This window comes from Canis lupus, chromosome 6 (assembly GCF_003254725.2).
Source record: "Canis lupus dingo isolate Sandy chromosome 6, ASM325472v2, whole genome shotgun sequence".
NCBI lineage: Eukaryota > Metazoa > Chordata > Mammalia > Carnivora > Canidae > Canis > Canis lupus.
In genome coordinates, this window is record NC_064248.1 from 42540076 (window position 1) to 42557817 (window position 17742).

At 42.7% G+C, this 17742-nt stretch overlaps 1 protein-coding gene across 8 annotated transcripts in view; it reads left to right on the top strand.

Annotated features, from left to right (window-relative positions):
- The first annotated feature begins 12861 nt into the window (after window positions 1–12861).
- Window positions 12862–17742, top strand: part of LOC112640728 (transcription initiation factor TFIID subunit 13) — a 92653-nt gene continuing 87772 nt past the window's right edge. For 5 of the 8 annotated variants that reach the window (XM_049111006.1, XM_049111007.1, XM_049111008.1 and 2 more), the window contains exons 1-2: window positions 12862–12977; window positions 13826–13904. In XM_049111006.1, the coding sequence (XP_048966963.1) occupies window positions 12951–12977; window positions 13826–13904 (106 nt within the window). In that variant the 5' untranslated portion in view covers window positions 12862–12950. The other 3 variants (XM_049111013.1, XM_049111012.1, XM_049111016.1) reach the window with 1 other exon arrangement.

Here is a 17742-nt window from a genome sequence, read left to right on the forward strand (position 1 = left end):
CCAGCAACCTTCCTGCGAGGCATGGTGTGTGTGTGCGTGCGTGCGTGTGCCCGCCCAGCAACCTTCCTGCGAGGCATGGTGTGTGTCTGTGTGTGCGCGCGCGCATGGCCAGCAACCTTCCTGCAAAGCATGGTGTGTGTGCGCGTGTGCGCGCCCAGCAACCTTCCTGCGAGGCATGGTGTGTGTGTGTGTGCGTGCGTGCGTGTGCCCGCCCAGCAACCTTCCTGCGAGGCATGGTGTGTGTGTGTGCGTGTGTGTGCGCGCCCAGCAACCTTCCTGCGAGGCATGGTGTGTGTGTGTGTGCGTGTGCGCGCCCAGCAACCTTCCTGCGAGGCATGGTGTGTGTGTGTGTGTGTGTGTGTGCACACCCAGCAACCTTCCTGCGAGGCATGGTGTGTGTGTGTGTGTGTGTTTGTGTGTGCTCGCGCGCGCCCACAGCACCCTTTCTGCGAAGGCAAGGTCTCGGTCGGGGACTCCAGTCAGGAGAACCCTGACCCAGGGCTCAGGAGGCGGCCCCTGCAGCCTCGAGACCTGCTTTTACTGCACTGCCCCTTCTTTCTTGCCCTTTCCCCTTTCTTTCTACCTCCCTTTTTGCTATTGGGGTATTACCAGAATCACCACCCCCCGGTTTTATTGAGAAATAATTGACCTACATCACTTCTCTTACTCCTTATGGAAATCAGAATAGGCTCCGTCTGAACTCACAGAATGAAATAAGAAACATTATAACAGAAACAAGTCACATATTTCAGATCCTAAAGCTCCATTCTATCGGGAAACATTCAGATAGATGATTGCCTGTTTGTTTCTGTGGGTATTTCTTTAAACTTTCAGGAGACTCTCCATGATCTGTATTTGGTTAAATGCTGGAGTCACCTTGGCCACTTTAATCAGGAATGGAGGATATCAGGACAGAGCTTTTCACAACCCTTTCATGAGCTGAGGAAAGTTTAATGATGGAAGTAGAGTGGAGGAGACAAAGCCACAGGTCCCGTTTTGTAAATCGCAATCTTTAATTGTGCACAGTTAGACCTGCTTTATTAAAATGCAGGGAGAGGCGCCTGGATGGCTCTGGGGGTTAACTCTCCGACTCATGGTTTGGGCTCAGATCAAGTAAGGTCTGAGGGCCCGGGATGGAGCCTCGGGCGGGTGCCCTGCTGCAGGGAATCAGCTTCTCTCTCTTCTTCTGCCCCTCCCTCTGCTCATGCTTGCTCGCTCTCTCAAATATTTAAAAAAATAATAAACTGTGGCGACAGTGCAGCTCAATCTTCTGAAGCTGAAATTATGTGTAAGGTTACCAGTCGGCCGTGATTGACAGGGTCCTAAAAGAACTCTGTCCCCTCTTGCTGCAGTGCGATCTGCTGACTGCCTCCCGCTTCCTTACAGAAAAAAAAAGCTACCAAAATGCCTCCTTCTAAGAGCTGGAGTGGAGAAGCAAGCCAAAAGAAGCCTGATGCAGGACAGACTCCTTGTGAAAATATACATAAATGCCAGGGGGGAGGGGGCGGTGAGGGAAGACAAACAGGACAAAACCTAAGACAAGGCCAGATATATTTATGCACATACACACGCAAATCCCCCTGCCCAAATGAACTGCTCACGACCACTCAAAAACAACATAAAAACCCCTAATTGTCTTGGCCTTTAAACCTTTCATCAATTGTATCTAAAACATCATCAGCACTAATAACATCAGAGCAACTGTTAATTCCCTATAACTATAGAGCCCAAACCAGGTCCTAAATAAATTCATATTCACCAATTTGGATTGAATCATGTAGCTCAACTTCAATTAAAAAAAAATTCTCCTCTCTTTTGGATACTATTGAACTGTGCTACCCTCACTGACCTGCACCTAATCGTTGTCTTTATTCAGATTCTTCCACATAAATACAGATGTTCCTAAGAAACTACACCCTTTCTCTTTATTGACTCTCATTTGGCGACCTCTTCTGTTCATAGTTTCAACTACTACCTCTTTGCAGAGTTCTGAAGTTAATGTCTATCCAAGCTCCAGCCTTACATTTCTTTTTTTTTTTTTCCTTTAAGATTCTGTTTATTATTCATTTAGAGACTCACAGAGGCAGAGACATGGGCAGAGGGAGAAACAAGCTCTCTCTGGGGAGCCGGATGTGGGACTCCATCCCAGGACCCTGGGACCAAAGGCAAGATGCTCAACCACTGAGTTGCCCAGGCATCCCCAGTCCTACATTTCTGATAGATTTTCTGATATCTGAAATATTTAAAGTCAAATGCAATTTCTCTCTGATTTCCCAGTTTCTATGATGAATATTTCTTTCCCCCTAATTTCTAAAATTCAAATTTGTAAATTAGTGTTGAGTCAATAAACTTTTTTCAAAAGTCATTCAGATTGTTCCCTTTTCAATCCTGCAGCCATCATATTAATGATTTTACTATTTCAGTCTTCTTTATTTTTTTTAAGATTTTATTTATTTATTCATGAGAGATACAGAGAGAGAGAGAAGCAGAGACACAGGCAGGAGAAGCAGGCTCCATGCAGGGAGCTCAATGTGCAACTAGATCCCAAATCGCGGGATCACACCCTGAGCCAAAGGCAGACGCCTAACCACTGAGCCACTCAGGCATCCCTATTTCAATCTTCTTTAAACATCAATTTTATCCTCCAGTAGTGAAAACTTACATTCATATAACATTTTGACATTTCCAAAGCCAACACACCTTGTCACATGATCCTATTTAATCCTTACAAGTGTCTTGTTACCCTATTTTGGAGATAAACTGAGATTTAGGGTAAAACAACCCAATGTCACACTCAAACAATAATTCTGGCCTTCTGAACTGAGTAGTAAAAAATTGTGCTCCAAATCACAATAACAACACAACTGTTGTTTCCTGTAACAGCAACTACTGACTGCTAAATACTGTTTAACTCCTTACCCTGTTACTCATGGCCTTCCTGCAGCACTTTCCACTGTTTGCCTAGGTAGACTAAGCTTCAGCTGTGAAAAGACTTCTGTTCTTCAAATGTACTCTTTGCTTTCACACTTTTTGCTCATGCTAATTACTCCTTTTGGTGATAACTTTATCTTACCGTTTTGTACTGATGGAAACCACTCCAATTTTTTTTTTTACAATTTATTTATTTATAGAGCATACAAGTAGGAGAGGGAGAGAATCTCAAGCAGACTTTGGACTCCCCATTGAGCACAGAGTCTCATGCAAGGCTCGCTCTCATCACCCTGAGATCATGATCTGAGCAGAAATCAAGAGAGGGCCCCTTAACTGACTGAGCTACTAGGTGCCCCACAGCCACTCCAATTTTAGCCACTCTCTAAAAGATAAGTGTTTTTTCCCAATCACTCTCAGAATTTAAGAATAAAGTTTAAGGACAAAGACATCACAGTTGGAGAGACGAGAAGAGTGATTAGTTGGCTAATTACTATTTCAAAGGACAGTGATAAACCACAATATCTTACTATGATTAAGTAGTTATTTTATACTCTGCCCAGAATTTGCCCATTTCTAGTTTTTCTTTTTCCATATGTCTTTCTTCTTCCTACTCCTTCCCACTCCTACATTCTCTTACATTCATCTTTTCTCTCTCTACATTTTTTTCTCTAGGTTTTATAAGGTAGTTTATCTTTTTATTAAATAAAATGAATCATGGGGCACCTGGGTGGCTCAGTGGTTGAGCATCTGTCTTTGGGTCAGGTTGTGATCCTGGAGTGGGGATCGAGTCTAGCTAGCATCAGGCTCCCTACAGGGAGACTACTTCTCCCTCTGCCTCTCTCTGTGTGTCCCATGAATAAATAAATAAAATCTTAAAAAAAAAAAAGATGAATCTCACCAGATTTTTCTTTCTTTTTTTTTTAAGATTTTATTTATTTATTTATGAGAGACAGAGAGAGAGAGAAGCAGACGGAAAAGCAGGCTCCACACAGGGAGCCTGATGCAGGACTCAATCTTGGAACCCCAGGATCATGCCCTGGGCCAAAGGCAGGCGCTAAACCGCTGAGCCACCCAGGGATCTCCCCAGATTTTTATTTCAAAATTTGTTATACCAAGAATTTTGTATTTAAAGCAATTGTGTTTTCTTTCTGTAAAATTGGGTTGTATTGGTTGCTCCTTTTTATGGTCTTTGAAGGACTAAATGAATTACTGTTTACAACAATACCTGGCATGCACTAAGCACTCCATAAATGCTAGTCATTACTATTGTTGTTGTTCATTTGTTTAAAAAATATTAACCAGTGTCTAATATGTGCTGAGCACTTTGCTAGATTTTGCAGGAATAGAGGCAGAAATGAGTCCCTGCCCTCAGGGAACAAACGGTATCAGAGAAGATAGATGAATGAATACATTTAATTGAGCACAGGCATTATGTATGTAAAGACATTATCTTTGATCTTCATAACTGTTCTGTAGAATATTTTTAAAATTAGAAATCTAAGATTCAAAGGAGGCACATGGGTAGCATCACATAAGTAGTTAGGATCCAAGCCCAGGTCTGTCTCACTTCAAAGCTTCCTTCCTCTTGCTTTTATACTGCAGTTTGGAATGCTTTCCCATGATACTGATCTTTGATGGTTTTGTTCCAAGCCTGTCACCCTGGAAAGCACCATAGCCTTACATTAGGCCAAAGCCTGGGCCACTGGCTCTTGCAGCCAAACTATGGGGGAATAAATAGAGCTTCCTCAGTTCATTTCAGCCTCCACTGGAAGACAGGCAGTTGTTGCCAAACATCTGTCAGTCAAGAACAGTGGCCTGTTTGTTCAGGTTGTTGTGGTCACTGCGGTAAACACTAATCTGTCATGGGGACTATGACTATGGCATTCTGGTTGAACCAAAGAATAAGTTCAGTCCCAAAGGCACAGCTTGCAACAATAGCTTCATTTGAATTATAACATATTTGAAAAGGGATGTCAAACAGGCATTAATTTATGCTACAAATATTTGTTCCAGGACTTCAGAGTCTAAGGAATGTGCTAGCCTTTGGGAGCTGAAAGATGAATGAGAAACAGACTCTGTTTTTAATAAGATTTAGAAGACAAGATGTGTGTATAAATTGCCAGAAAATGTAGTATAAAGTGAGAAGTGTTGAAGGGAAATGAAAATTACATGCTGTGGTAGAGAAAATGAGAAAGTACTTTCAGCTGGAGAGCCCAGGGGAGGTTTAGTGGAGGTGCAGACATTTTAGCTGGGCTGGAAAGGTGCGTGTAGCATTTCAACAAAAAAGAAAGGTGTTCTAGGGGCACCTGGGTGGCTCAGTGGTTGAGTGTCTGCCTTTGGCTCAGGTCGTGATCTTGGGATCCTGGGATCGAGTCCCGTAACGGGGGTTCCTTGCAAGGAGCCTGCTTCTCCCTCTGCCCACTCTCTGTCTCTCTGTGTCTCTCATGAATAAACAAAATATTTAAAAGAAAGAAAGGTATTCTAGTGGGAAAGGAGGAGAGTGATCAAAGCCATGGAGATGAGAAAGCACAGGATAAGTTTGGGGCACAGCACACTCTTGCCTTTCTCCTTCACTGGCTGGCTCCATTCATCCCTGAGGTCTCAGCTCAAACCTCACCTGTTCAAGGAAGGCACCTCTGAACTTCCTGGTTGCCTTCCCCCATCATAAACTATCAGAGCATACATATATATTCGGTTCATGTCCCCCTACTATCCTGTAAGGTTCATGGGCCTGGAACTGTGTATTTTCATTGTTTGTCATTTTATCCCCAGTCCCATACAAGTGCTGCACATCTTATAGATGCTTGTTAAATATTTGTTGCATGAATAATTGAATGTGGCCTTGTAGAACTAGAATGTAGAGTTCATAAAGGAGAACAGCAGAAGATGCTACTAAATAATAGGTTCTGGAATAAAAACAGCTGACACAGAATGCTTACTACATGCCAAATATAGTTCAAAGCACCTTGTGAGTATTAACCCACCCAAGCCTCATAATAACCTTTTAAGGTTAGTAACTTATTATCTCCATCTCACAGATAAGGAAGGGATGTATTGAGAAGTCAAATAAGTTGTCTCAAAAGGAACATAACTGGTAAGTAATACAGCTAGGATTTTTTTGGGGGGGGAGGGTCAGAGGGAGAGAGAATCTTTTTTTTTAATTTTTTTATTTATTTATGATAGTCACAGAGAGAGAAAGAGAGAGAGGCAGAGACATAGGCAGAGGGAGAAGCAGGCTCCATGCGCCAGGAGCCCGACGTGGGATTCGATCCCGGGTCTCCAGGATCGTGCCCTGGGCCAAAGGCAGGCGCCAAACCGCTGCGCCACCCAGGGATCCCGGGAGAGAGAATCTTGAGCAGATTTGTGCTGAGTGCAAAATCCAATTCAGGGCTCGATCCCATGACCCGAGCTGAAATCAAAAGAGGGGTGCTCAACAACTGAGACACCCAGGTGCTCTGAGTACAACTAGGATTTTAAAGCCAATTCATCTGATCCCAGAGCCTGCAAGTTTAACCAGAGTATAAGCATTCTTTGGTAAAGAAGCAGATGGTTAAGACTGCACAAGATTATTGTGGAAATTCTGAAGGCCACTTGAAAAAAATGACACCACCTCCCTAAGCTCTAAACAGAGAGTAGCACTGCAGAGGTCTGTACCTTGTGGTGGAGGGGTAGGAGTGAGGGTGGGGTGCATGGTGGGGCAGGGTGAGGGTGGGACTGCATAGCTTCTACTGGATTTGGGGTCTAGTTGGTATTACCTGCCTGCCCTCTCCTATCCCATCACTGATGCATGCCTCCCTCAAGCCCACCTCTGAGCCTCCTGTTTTCTGCATTTCTGGTAGTCCGTCCCACTGCCTTTTTGTCCAGATTTTTCTCCCACAACCCAGCTCTTCTGTTCCCTTCTATCAACTACTGCTGTCTGCCCCTCTGCTGACTCCATTCTTTTGTGAACAGATCTCTTTTGTCATTAACCTTTTCTTTAGAAGCTCATTCCTCTTTTTTTGCTGTAATAAAAGCAGAAAACTGTTTTTTCTAGCAGTTCGCTAAGTGTTCTGGAACAAATCACAGCCTTACTCATTTGGTAATCATTTATTCAAAGTCTGCCTTCCTTGATTCTGAGACTCTTTTCCTCTTTGCTTTTTTAATCCTTCACTGTCCAACTATACTCTCATATCTTTTTTTTAAAGATTTGTATTTATTTATTCATAGAGATGCAGAGAGAGAGAGAGGCAGAGACACAGGCAGAGGGAGAAGCAGGCTTCATGCAGGGAGCCTGACGTGGGACTCGATCCACGGTCTCCAGGATCACGCCCTGGGCTGCAGGCGGCGCTAAACCGCTGCGCCACGGGGCTGCCCTATACTCTCATATATTAACCTCTTTTTTTAAAAAAGATTTTTTATTTATTCATTTGAGAGAGAGGGAGTGCTCGGGCATGCTCAAGAGCACGGGGGGGTGGGGGGTGGACAGAGGGAGAGGAAGGAGCAGACTCTCAGCTGAGCAAGGAGCCCTACAGGGGTTCCAGGTGGGGCTCCACGCGGGACCCTGGGATCATGACCTGAGCCAAAGGTACTTGCTCAACCGACTGAGCCATTCCTTAACCGCTTATAATCTGGCTTCCATTTTTGCTGTCGCCCTGGAACTATGCTGTCCAGATTATGCTCCCACCTCCTAATTGTCAAATTCAAGGCCTCATCTTAAATCTCTTACACTCTTATTTTCTGTGGCACAGAGGACTCCTGGCCACTTGTTTTTGAAACTTTTTCTCTTTTGGCTTTCAAAATATATTCTTTTCATTTTCCTCTTTTGTCTTTTCCTACTGTTAAAAATGATTAAGGAGATTTAGGAAAAGTCCTTGGATTTGAACATTTCATGAAGTGGACAGTCTCTCAGAGCTGCAAAGTGAGGTGGAAGTCAGAACACTTTTATAGGATAAAGAATAAAGCACAAGAAAGAGAAAATGAAAATATCTGTTTGGCTGACTGATAGTCAACCTTGTTTGGAGTGAGACAGCCCAGAGTTGGCTTGGCATTTGGGGACTGGCTAAGGAATATGCTACATTTCTCGTCAAACAGAGAATTAAGTTTCCATTTGCTGACATGGCAGGAATGGCTCCATTGTGGGCCTAGAAATTTATCTCAATACTACCTCTTGGACTATTCCTTCTGTTTTTTCTGTTTCTTGATGTACCATTGCTAAGGATCTGCCCTTTGCCCCCCTTCTCTCTTGCCTTTGTTCCCATATAGTCTTTAATTATTCTTTTTAAGATTTTATTTATTTATGTGAGAGAGAGCAAGAATGAGAGAGATCACAGGAGAGGGAGAAGCAAACCATCTGCTGAGCAGGGAGCCTGACTTGGAGCTTGATCCCTGGACCACAGGATCATGACCTGAGCTGAAGGCAGATGCTCAACCAAGTGAGCTGCCCAGGCGCTTTGCCGTGCAGTCTTTAAACTGTCACCTTTGTGTTGGTGTCTCCCACACCATTTCTTCATTCCTTTCTCTGTGGATTTCCAGGCCTGTACTTCTGTCTATAGGACATCTCTAGACTCTTAGACTGAGCTTACTTTTCTCCTTCTGCTCCAATTGCTTTCCCATTTTACTTTCCAATTTATACTACTAACATTCTATCTGGGTGCCTGGGTGGCTCAGTGGTTGAGCATCTGCCTTTGGCTCAGGTCGTGATCCCAGGGTCCTGGGATTGAGTCTCGCATCGGGCTCCCTGAGGGAAGCCTGCTTCTCCCTCTGCCTATGTCTCTGCCTATCTCTGTGTCTCTCATAATGAATTAACAAAAAATTTTAAAATAACATTCTATGCATCTGGTTGTAAACCTCTTTCTATCTCTCTTTTTTTTTAAGGATTTTATTTATTTATTCGAGAAACAGAGAAGCGGAGAAGCAGACAGAGGGAGAAGCAGGCTCCATGCAGGAAGCCTGACATGGGACTCAATCCCTGGTCTCCAGGATCAGGCCCTGGGCTGAAGGCGGCGTTAAACCGCTGAGCCACCCAGGCTGCCCAAAACTTCTTTCTCCACAGCTCTCAGATTCATTCAGACAACAAAGTCCTATAAATTCTACCTCCTAAAGTTCCTTCTTTTTAATTCAGGTTCTAATCATCTCTCATCCTAGGTCTTCCTACTAAAGTGATCTTTTTTTAAAAAAAGAAAGATACCGCGCTGTGTCTCTTCTGATTCTGCAGTGTGAAATTCAGTCTCCAAAAAGAGCATTCCAGGCCTTTCACATTCTAACTCCAGCTTCATTTCCAGCCTCATTTCCTTCATCCCATCTAACAAACCTGGCTCTGGTAATTCACCCAAAACATCTTCTAGAAGCACACAATGACTTTTCACCCTCTGTGCTTTATTTCTGCTCTGCTCATAACTGCATTTTTTACCTTTTATATTTTGGATCTCAGGTTCAGAAGGTTGAATTATTGATGCTCTAGTTCATGACATCCTATTGTAATTGGTCCTTCCAAAGTCTTTCATCTGTTATTTAGCTGTGCATTGCCCCACAACCTTTCAATGTATTTCAACCTTTCAATGTATTCAATGTCTTTTTTTTATTTGCTCCTGTAAGATATCTATTTTTTGTGTCTCTATATTTAATTTAGATAAATGGTATTGCTATAGATATAATTATTGTTTATCATATTGCTATCGTTATATTGTTATATTGTTATTGATATCATATTGGTTTTTTTAAAATTTAGTACTATGTTTCTAAGCTCTGTCCGTGTTGTTAGTCTATTTATTACTTCTGATTGCTGCATAGTACTTCTTGGTGCACACCCAGCACATTTTATGAATCCCCTGAAAATGGACACAGTGAATGTTTTATACCTGAACCCCTGGGCAAGGCCAGAGTTTCATCATTACCTAACACAACAATTCTCAACCCTATCAGACTCAAAATCTTTCTTAAATAACAGAAGTATTATAATGTCTCCTTTATGATTCTGAAATGACATTCACAGATAATATAACCTCTCAGAGAACACACAATGACATCTGCCTCCTGGTATGGTATACCCATCTTTGTGTAATCCCCTCTCCTTGAGTGTGGGCTGTACCTACTTGACTTCTAGTACATAGAATAGGACAGAGTGATGGGATGCCACTTACAAGATTAGGTTACAAAAAAACTGTGGTGTCTGTCTTGGGCGTTCCTGATTCTCTCCTTCATTTGTGCTGAGAGAGGCAAGCTGCCATGTTGCAAGCTGCCATATGGAGAGGATCCTGTGACAAGAAACTGAGGGAGTTAGTCTACTAACCCAAAGGAATGAATTCCTGCGGACAACCATGTAAATGATTTTGGAAGTGGATCTTTCTTACTTCAGTTGAGACTGCAGCCATAGCCAACATGCTGCCAGCAACATAAGGGATCTTGAGCCAGCTAACCTGCACACAGATTCCTAACCCACAGAAACTGTGGTGAATGTTTGTTTTAAGCCACTAAGTTAGGGGATAATTTGTTTTTTTTTTTAGGGGATAATTTGTTATGTAACAATAAATAACAAATATATCTAACTATCCAATAATATAAAAATAATATATGATGTCCCATTGTAATATAAAGATAAAATACAGTGAATTATCTGTTTCAATACATGAATGCTCTGGCTTGAATACACTAGAGAGTATAATGATTTCAGATGCTTGCACCTATATATAGAATCACCATGAATGTAGGGGCTACGAATGCAGAATGATTTCAGTGAGCATGGGATACTCAGATGTGGATTTTGGTGACATTATTTCCTGAAATGCTTCATAGCTTGTTTGATAAGCTCAAAACAAAGTACAATATCCCTCCAATTCTAGGGCACTTGCTATTTTGGGAAAAACTGTCAGTTCATCCCTCCCTGTGTGTCTTTATTCCTTACTTTCACACAGAACATTTCACTTCTGACACTTCTGGTCACCAAATGTGTGTTTCTTTTCTCATAGCAAATAGTTCTATGACACTAGCTGGGTGTCCTACAGTCTAATTCAATTCTGACACTATCTACCTGGACATAGTGTTAGATCCCACTGGCTAAGGGCTCAGTCCCACAAAACTGCCTCCCATTTTAGATGCCAATCACAAGTAGGCCCCAGGTTATCCACATGTCTGTCCAACTTGGCTACAAAAGGTCCCCATGATTTCCTCCCTCTTGGATTTATTTGCTAGAATAGCTCACAGAATTCAGAGAAACATTTATTTAGATGAACAGCCAGATGATGAGAGTGAGGTCTGAGAGGGTCCTGAGTGAAGAGCCTCTGTCCCTGTGGAGTTAGGGGTGTGTAATTCTTTCCATAGGTAGATGTATTCCCCAACCTGGAATGTCTCCAAACTCCATATTTTTGGGGATTTTTATGCTTCCTGTAAGCATGATCAATCATTAACTACATTTCTAGCTTCTGTCCTCTCTCTGGAAAATGGGAGCTGGGACTGAAACCTCCAACCTTTCAATCATAGCTTGGTCTTTCCGGTGACCAGCCCCCAACCAGGAGCCCACCCTAAATTGCCTACCCTAAATTGCTTCATGAGAATAAAAAATGCTCCTATGCTCTTATCACTTAGGAATTGCAAGGGTTTTAGAAGCTTTGTGCCAGGAACTGGAAGCAGAGACCAATATATATATATATTTTGTTATCCCACAGTTTCATTCCTAGAAAATGTGAGTTAAAAGCTTAAGACAGGGGATCCCTGGGTGGCTCAGCGGTTAGCGCCTGCCTTTGGCCCAGGGCATGATCCTGGAGTTCCGGGATCGAGTCCCACCTCGGGCTCCCTGCATGGAGCCTGCTTCTCCCTCTGCCTGTGTCTCTGCTTCTCTCTCTCTCTATCTCTCATGAATAAATAAATAAAATCTTTAAAAAAACATAAGACATGTTTAGTATCTAAACAAAGTTAGGTTCTAGGCTCAGATAATTATAGGTTTTTCATTCACATGAATGTTTAGCAGGGCATTCAGAAATATTGTGGGACAACTTCTCCTTGTGTGGCATCATGCCTTGCATTGCAGAACATTTGATATCCCTAGCTTTAGCTTTCTAACGCCAGTGGTTTTCTTCATTGTTCTGATCACAAAATTCCCCACAAATATTTAATCCTCAGTTTAAGGGGGTGATGTTTTCCTCTTAAAAACTAGCGGCGAAGGAAAACATACCCAATAATCAGTGTAGTGCTTGGCAATTAATAATAGTGTAACTAGGGATCCCTGGGTGGCGCAGCGGTTTGGCGCCTGCCTTTGGCCCAGGGCGCGATCCTGGAGACCCGGGATCGAATCCCACGTCGGGCTCCCGGCGCATGGAGCCTGCTTCTCCCTCTGCCTCTCTCTCTCTCTGTGTGTGTGTGAGACTATCATAAATTTAAAAAAAAGAGTGTAACTAGGGCAGCCCCGGTGGCTCAGCGGTTTAGCGCCACCTTTGGTCCAGGGCCTGATCCTGGAGACCGGGGATCGAGTCCCATGTCGGGCTCCCCGCAGAGAGCCTGCTTCTCCCTCTGCCTGTGCCTCTGTCTCTGTCTCTCTCTCTCATGAATAAATAAATTAAATCTTAAAAAAATAATAATAGTGTAACTATAGGTTGTTAAAATTGTGTAAACACACTCTTCGGGCATCCCAAGGACCACTGGCACCCCAGTGATACGTAGCTTCACAGCCCCGAATCAGGGAGCGGTGATTCCATACGTAGAAGCCAATTCAGGGCCACAACATACACACTGCCCAGTCTACGATTTCCTTTTCTTTCCTAATACGTAATCAATCCGTGATCTTGATCACAGAACCTGCGGCTCATCCCCCTGTCCGCTTGCACCTGCCGTTAAGTCTCCGCGCGACCTCCTCGCGGGTTGGCCGACTAGGCCCCGCCCCGCCCGGCTCGGCCCCGCCCCCTCCCCGCCCTCCCGGCTCGGCCCCGCCCCCGCCCCTCCCGGCTAGGCCCCGCCCCTCCCCGCCCCTCCCGGCGCGTCACCGGAAGTGAGGCAGAGGAACTAGTGAAGCGGCTGCAAGCGAGGCTGCGGCTTCTAGGCTGGCCGGCGGCATGGCCGACGAGGAGGAAGACCCTGCTGTGAGTGACCGCCGCCGTTCCCACCCACCCGTTTCTTCATTCCCTGGGGGACAGGAGCGGAGCCTGAGTTCAGATTCACCTTAGCCAGTACACTGGAGAGAGTTCGGAGACTTCACGCCCAGCTAGCCTTTCCCTTCGGGTTCATCTCTTAGTACGTGGGGCAGGACGTGAAGAGTAGGACGGTGGCTGCTTGCTTCTGCTTGCTTTTGCTTTTGGTGTCTGTTTGCTGGACACTCCGAATCGCCTGGAAAGCCATCCGAGGACAATGCTAATTGTTTGTTAGCGCGCTTTATGAACCGATACTGCAGCTGATAACAAAACTATGTGCTTACTGTAGAGTTGTGGGAAAATAATGGACCGAAAATCAGGGAACCTGGATTTCAAAACCTCTTTTATCTCTGAGCCAGTTTCTTAACTTTGAGCCTTTGTTTACATGTCAAAAAATGGGGTTCAGGCTTATTGGAGGGAAGTTCCTAGTCCTGTGTAAGCGATGCTTAGTAAATACTAGTTTGCTTACTTTGATTCAGTACCAATTCTTAATAGTAAAAACTGTAGTAATAGACTAACTAGTTGGTTTAAAAAAAAAAAAACGTATGGTCATCATAACTTCCAGGAGAGGCAGTAGGATTATTTGTTAGGGACATCGTAGAAGCCATTCCTGCGTAAGTGGAAAGTTGGACTGGATAGTCATTAAGGTTCTTAAAACGCTGAGATTTCATGATTTTTTGCTGCTTGCTTTAGGCTTTCTGGCACAATATCAGTGTTAGAAATGAAAAAAAAATTAAACGTTAATTATTTAATAATCAAATGCAGCACTTGACATTTCACATATACGTTTTAATTTGTAGTTTGAGGAAGAAAATGAAGAAATTGGAGGAGGTGCAGAAGGCGGACAGGGTAAAAGGAAGAGACTTTTTTCTAAAGAATGTAAGTAATATTTGACAATGATTCAATTACAGAGAATAAAAACTTTTTTTTTTTTTTAAAAGATTTTACTTATTTATTCATGAGAGACACACAGAGAGAGGCAGAGGTAGAAGCAGGCTCCATGCAGGGAGCCGGATGTGGGACTTAATCCTGGGACTTCAGGATCATGCCCTGGGCCAAAGGCAGGCGCTAAACGGCTGAACCACCCAGGGATCCCGACAATAAAAACTTTTAGACATGTTTATTCAAAGTAGATTAATGTTCTCTGTGGGAACAATATTCTCAGACTTGCCCATAAAACGTGTTTAACTTCTGAATCAAATAGTAGTGATCCTAACCCCAATTTGTGTGTGTGTGTAGGTGGGTGGGCGTGTATATGCACTTTTCTTTTTAATTGAAGAAATGTGATCAGTGTTTCAATTCAGGGCCAAAAAACATACCTCCATTACTTTTTGTGTCCCTTACTATTGCAGCAGAACTCCTAGACTACAAGTCTAAGGTTATGATGGATCCTGGAACAGGTACTGATGGTAGGAATTAAGTTGGGCCTTCGGACTAAAGCATTGGACAAGACAGAAAGGTGATGAGTAGTGTAAGACAGTACAGTGGCATAGAGATTGTAATGTATTGGTTCTCTAGTGTATTCCCTCAATAGATAGGCTTGACTCTTTTTGGCAGCAGCAAGAGGGAGAGCTGCTGTTCCTAGTGACAGTCAAAGCTAGTCCCTGAAAGGCACTGTGAGAATGTGCTCTCCATCCTGTGTCTTTTACATGTAGTTATGGCTGAGTAGTGACAAAGGAGGCAGCACATGAATATATGGTTTATTTATGCTGGGTCGGACTGAATGATTCCCAAATGCTCTTGAAACTGCAGTCGGTATATATTTATATTTTTTTAATGACTCAAATCCTCCATATCTCAATGTCTCACCTAAAGTTGACCACTCCTTAATCCATCTTTGATACTCTTTATTCTGTTTTTATTTCTTATATCAGCGTAAGAAGGGGATTTCCACGGCAGAGCATCCCAGACTGATGTTTGCATTGTCACTTCTTAGCAGAAATGTTTGTTCTGCTTGGCTTGTTTTATTTTTGTGATGATAAGAGTTTGGAATATTCACAGCCTTCTCCTTGTCTTACTTTAATCTTGTATAATTTATTGGCTGACATCTGTTATCCGAAACTTTGTTTTTTTTTTATTTTTTTTTATTTTTATTTTTTTTAAATTTTTCTTTTTTTTTTTAATTTTCATTTATTTATGATAGTCACACACACAGAGAGAGAGGCAGAGACACAGGCAGAGGGAGAAGCAGGCTCCATGCACCAGGAGCCCGACGTGGGATTCGATCCCGGGTCTCCAGGATTGCGCCCTGGGCCAAAGGCAGGCGCCAAACCGCTGCGCCACCCAGGGATCCCTTGTTTTTTTTTTAATTGCTACTTTATAACACAAAGTTTCAAATAATTCACTGGTATTTGTGTCTTTACAAACCCTTTAACCAAATGCAGTTAACATATATACTGGTGAATTATGCTCATCAAAATGTTAATGACAAAGTATCTTCCTCAAATATTTAAGGAAAAATAGTAAGCTTGCAATGGAGAATCCTGGCAGACAAGTAATGTCTAAAGTATTAGCTGATGATCAAAGTCAACATCACCAGTAATGTATAACATCATGTACCTCCAATATGATGCATTAAGAGGGCACCTCACCTGTATGGTACCCTTTCTAGTAATGAGTACCCACAGTCTAATCATGAGAAAACACCAGAGAAACTCAAATTGGAGAACATTCTACACCATCACTAACCAGAATTCTTCCGAAGGGTCAAGGTCATGAAAAATGACCTTAATTTGAGAAACTGTCACTGATCAATGGAAAGTAAGGAGGCATGATAACTAAATAGTGTGGGATCCTGAAATAGAAAGAGGACATTAGTTGAAAAACCGGTACTGGGGATCCCTGGGTGGCTCAGCGGTTTAGCGCCTGCCTTTGGCTCAGGGTAGGATCCTGGAGTCCCGGAATCAAGTCCCGCATCAGGCTCCTGGCATGGAGCCTGCTTCTCCCTCTTCCTGTGTCTCTGCCTCTCTCTCTCTCTCTCTCTCTCTCTCTCTCTCATAAATAAATAAATAAATAAACAAATAAATCTTTAGAAAAAAAGAAAAACTAGTGCAATCTGAGTAAGTTCTGTACTTCTATAAATGTTAATTTCTTAGTTTTGGTAAATGTCTGTGGTTCAGTAAGATGTTAAGGGGAAGATGGATATAGGGTATTTGGAAGCCCTTTACTATTTTTGCAACTCTTCTGAAGTAAGTCCGAAATTATCCCACCCCACCCCCCCCAAAAAAAGGAAAAAAAGTCATAATCCAAAAGAGAAAAAAAAATACTGGCTCTTGTGTTCATTTTTGTACCCCCTATATCTGGACCTAGGCCTGGTGTACTTCATTCTCCTTTCAGTTGGACCAGCTTGTACTCATTTCTTCCTTTGAAGTGTTCTAGGAGATCCATTTTTTTTCCCCCTGTACTTAAAAAAGAGTACTAGTCTTAAGCTAACAGCTTGATGAATTTTAGGTATTTACATATACTTATAATCACCCCCAGATCAAGATACAAAACCTTTTCAACATTGAGAGAGGTTTTTTTTTTTAACATTTATATACTCCTTTCAGAATCCAGTAAGAGTTGATTATTCTTTGCAGAAAAATGTACATACACAAATAACATATAAAATTTTTGCATATAATTTCAGAAGGGCTCAAGGATTTCTCAGAGCATGTCCATAGACTAACTGGGAGTTTAGACTATAGGATGAGAATCTATATGGATCCCATCTGCCTTAAACTACCAAGAAGTGTAATACTGTAGAGGGTAGGAATATAGACTCGAGCCAGATCAGCTGCTTTCAAAAGTAGGTTCCAGGGGCGCCTGGGTGGCTCAGTGGTTGAGCATCTGCCTTTGGCTTAGGGCATGATCCCAGGGTCCTGAGATCAAGTCTTGCATTGGGTTCCTTGTGGGGAGGCTGCTTCTCCCTCTGCCTGTGTCTGCCTCTCTGCATATCTCTCATGAATAAATAAATAAAATCTTAAAAAAAAAAAAAGTAGGTTCCATCTCTTGCTCTATGTAACCTTGGGCAAGTCACTTAGGTCAGTCAGTGCCTCAATATTCTCACCTATATAGAATAAGGATAATAATAGTATCTACTGCAAAGGATTGTTGTGAGGATTAAATGGGTTATATATGTGAAAGGCTTAAAACTATATGCCCGGTAAATAGCTGTTAGCATTTTTTTTTTTTTTACCCTGTATTAGTTTTTTTTTCTCCTCTTTTGCATTATTTATTTTTTAAACATTTTATTTATTTATTCGTAGACAGACAGAGAGAGAGAGGCAGAGACACAGGCAGAGGGAGAAGCAGGCTCCATGCAGGGAGCCCGACGCGGCACCGATCCAGAATCCCCAGGATCACACCCCAGGCCGCAGTGGCGCCAAACCGCTGCGCCACGAGGGCTGCCCTGTTTTGCATTTTTTAATGGTTCTTTCAGATGAAGCCTGAAAAGAGTTTGTTAGCAGAGCATTAATCTAGGAAGTAAACTGTCAAGATTCCACATAGTTTGCTTTCTCCTTTTGATTACCGTGTTCTTCATATAAATAGTATTTGGAGTATTTTCTCTCATGTCCCTTTTCCCTGTGTTAGTGTTAGAAAGGATTTTGCCTTCTCTTTTCTGATGCTCCATGCCCCTCCCACCCACCAACACCATAAACACACAGAACACTCTCAGTAAGGGCTGAGCCATTGCTACTTATCCTGTCACTGCCATGGAGTTTTTTACTTAAAGGTA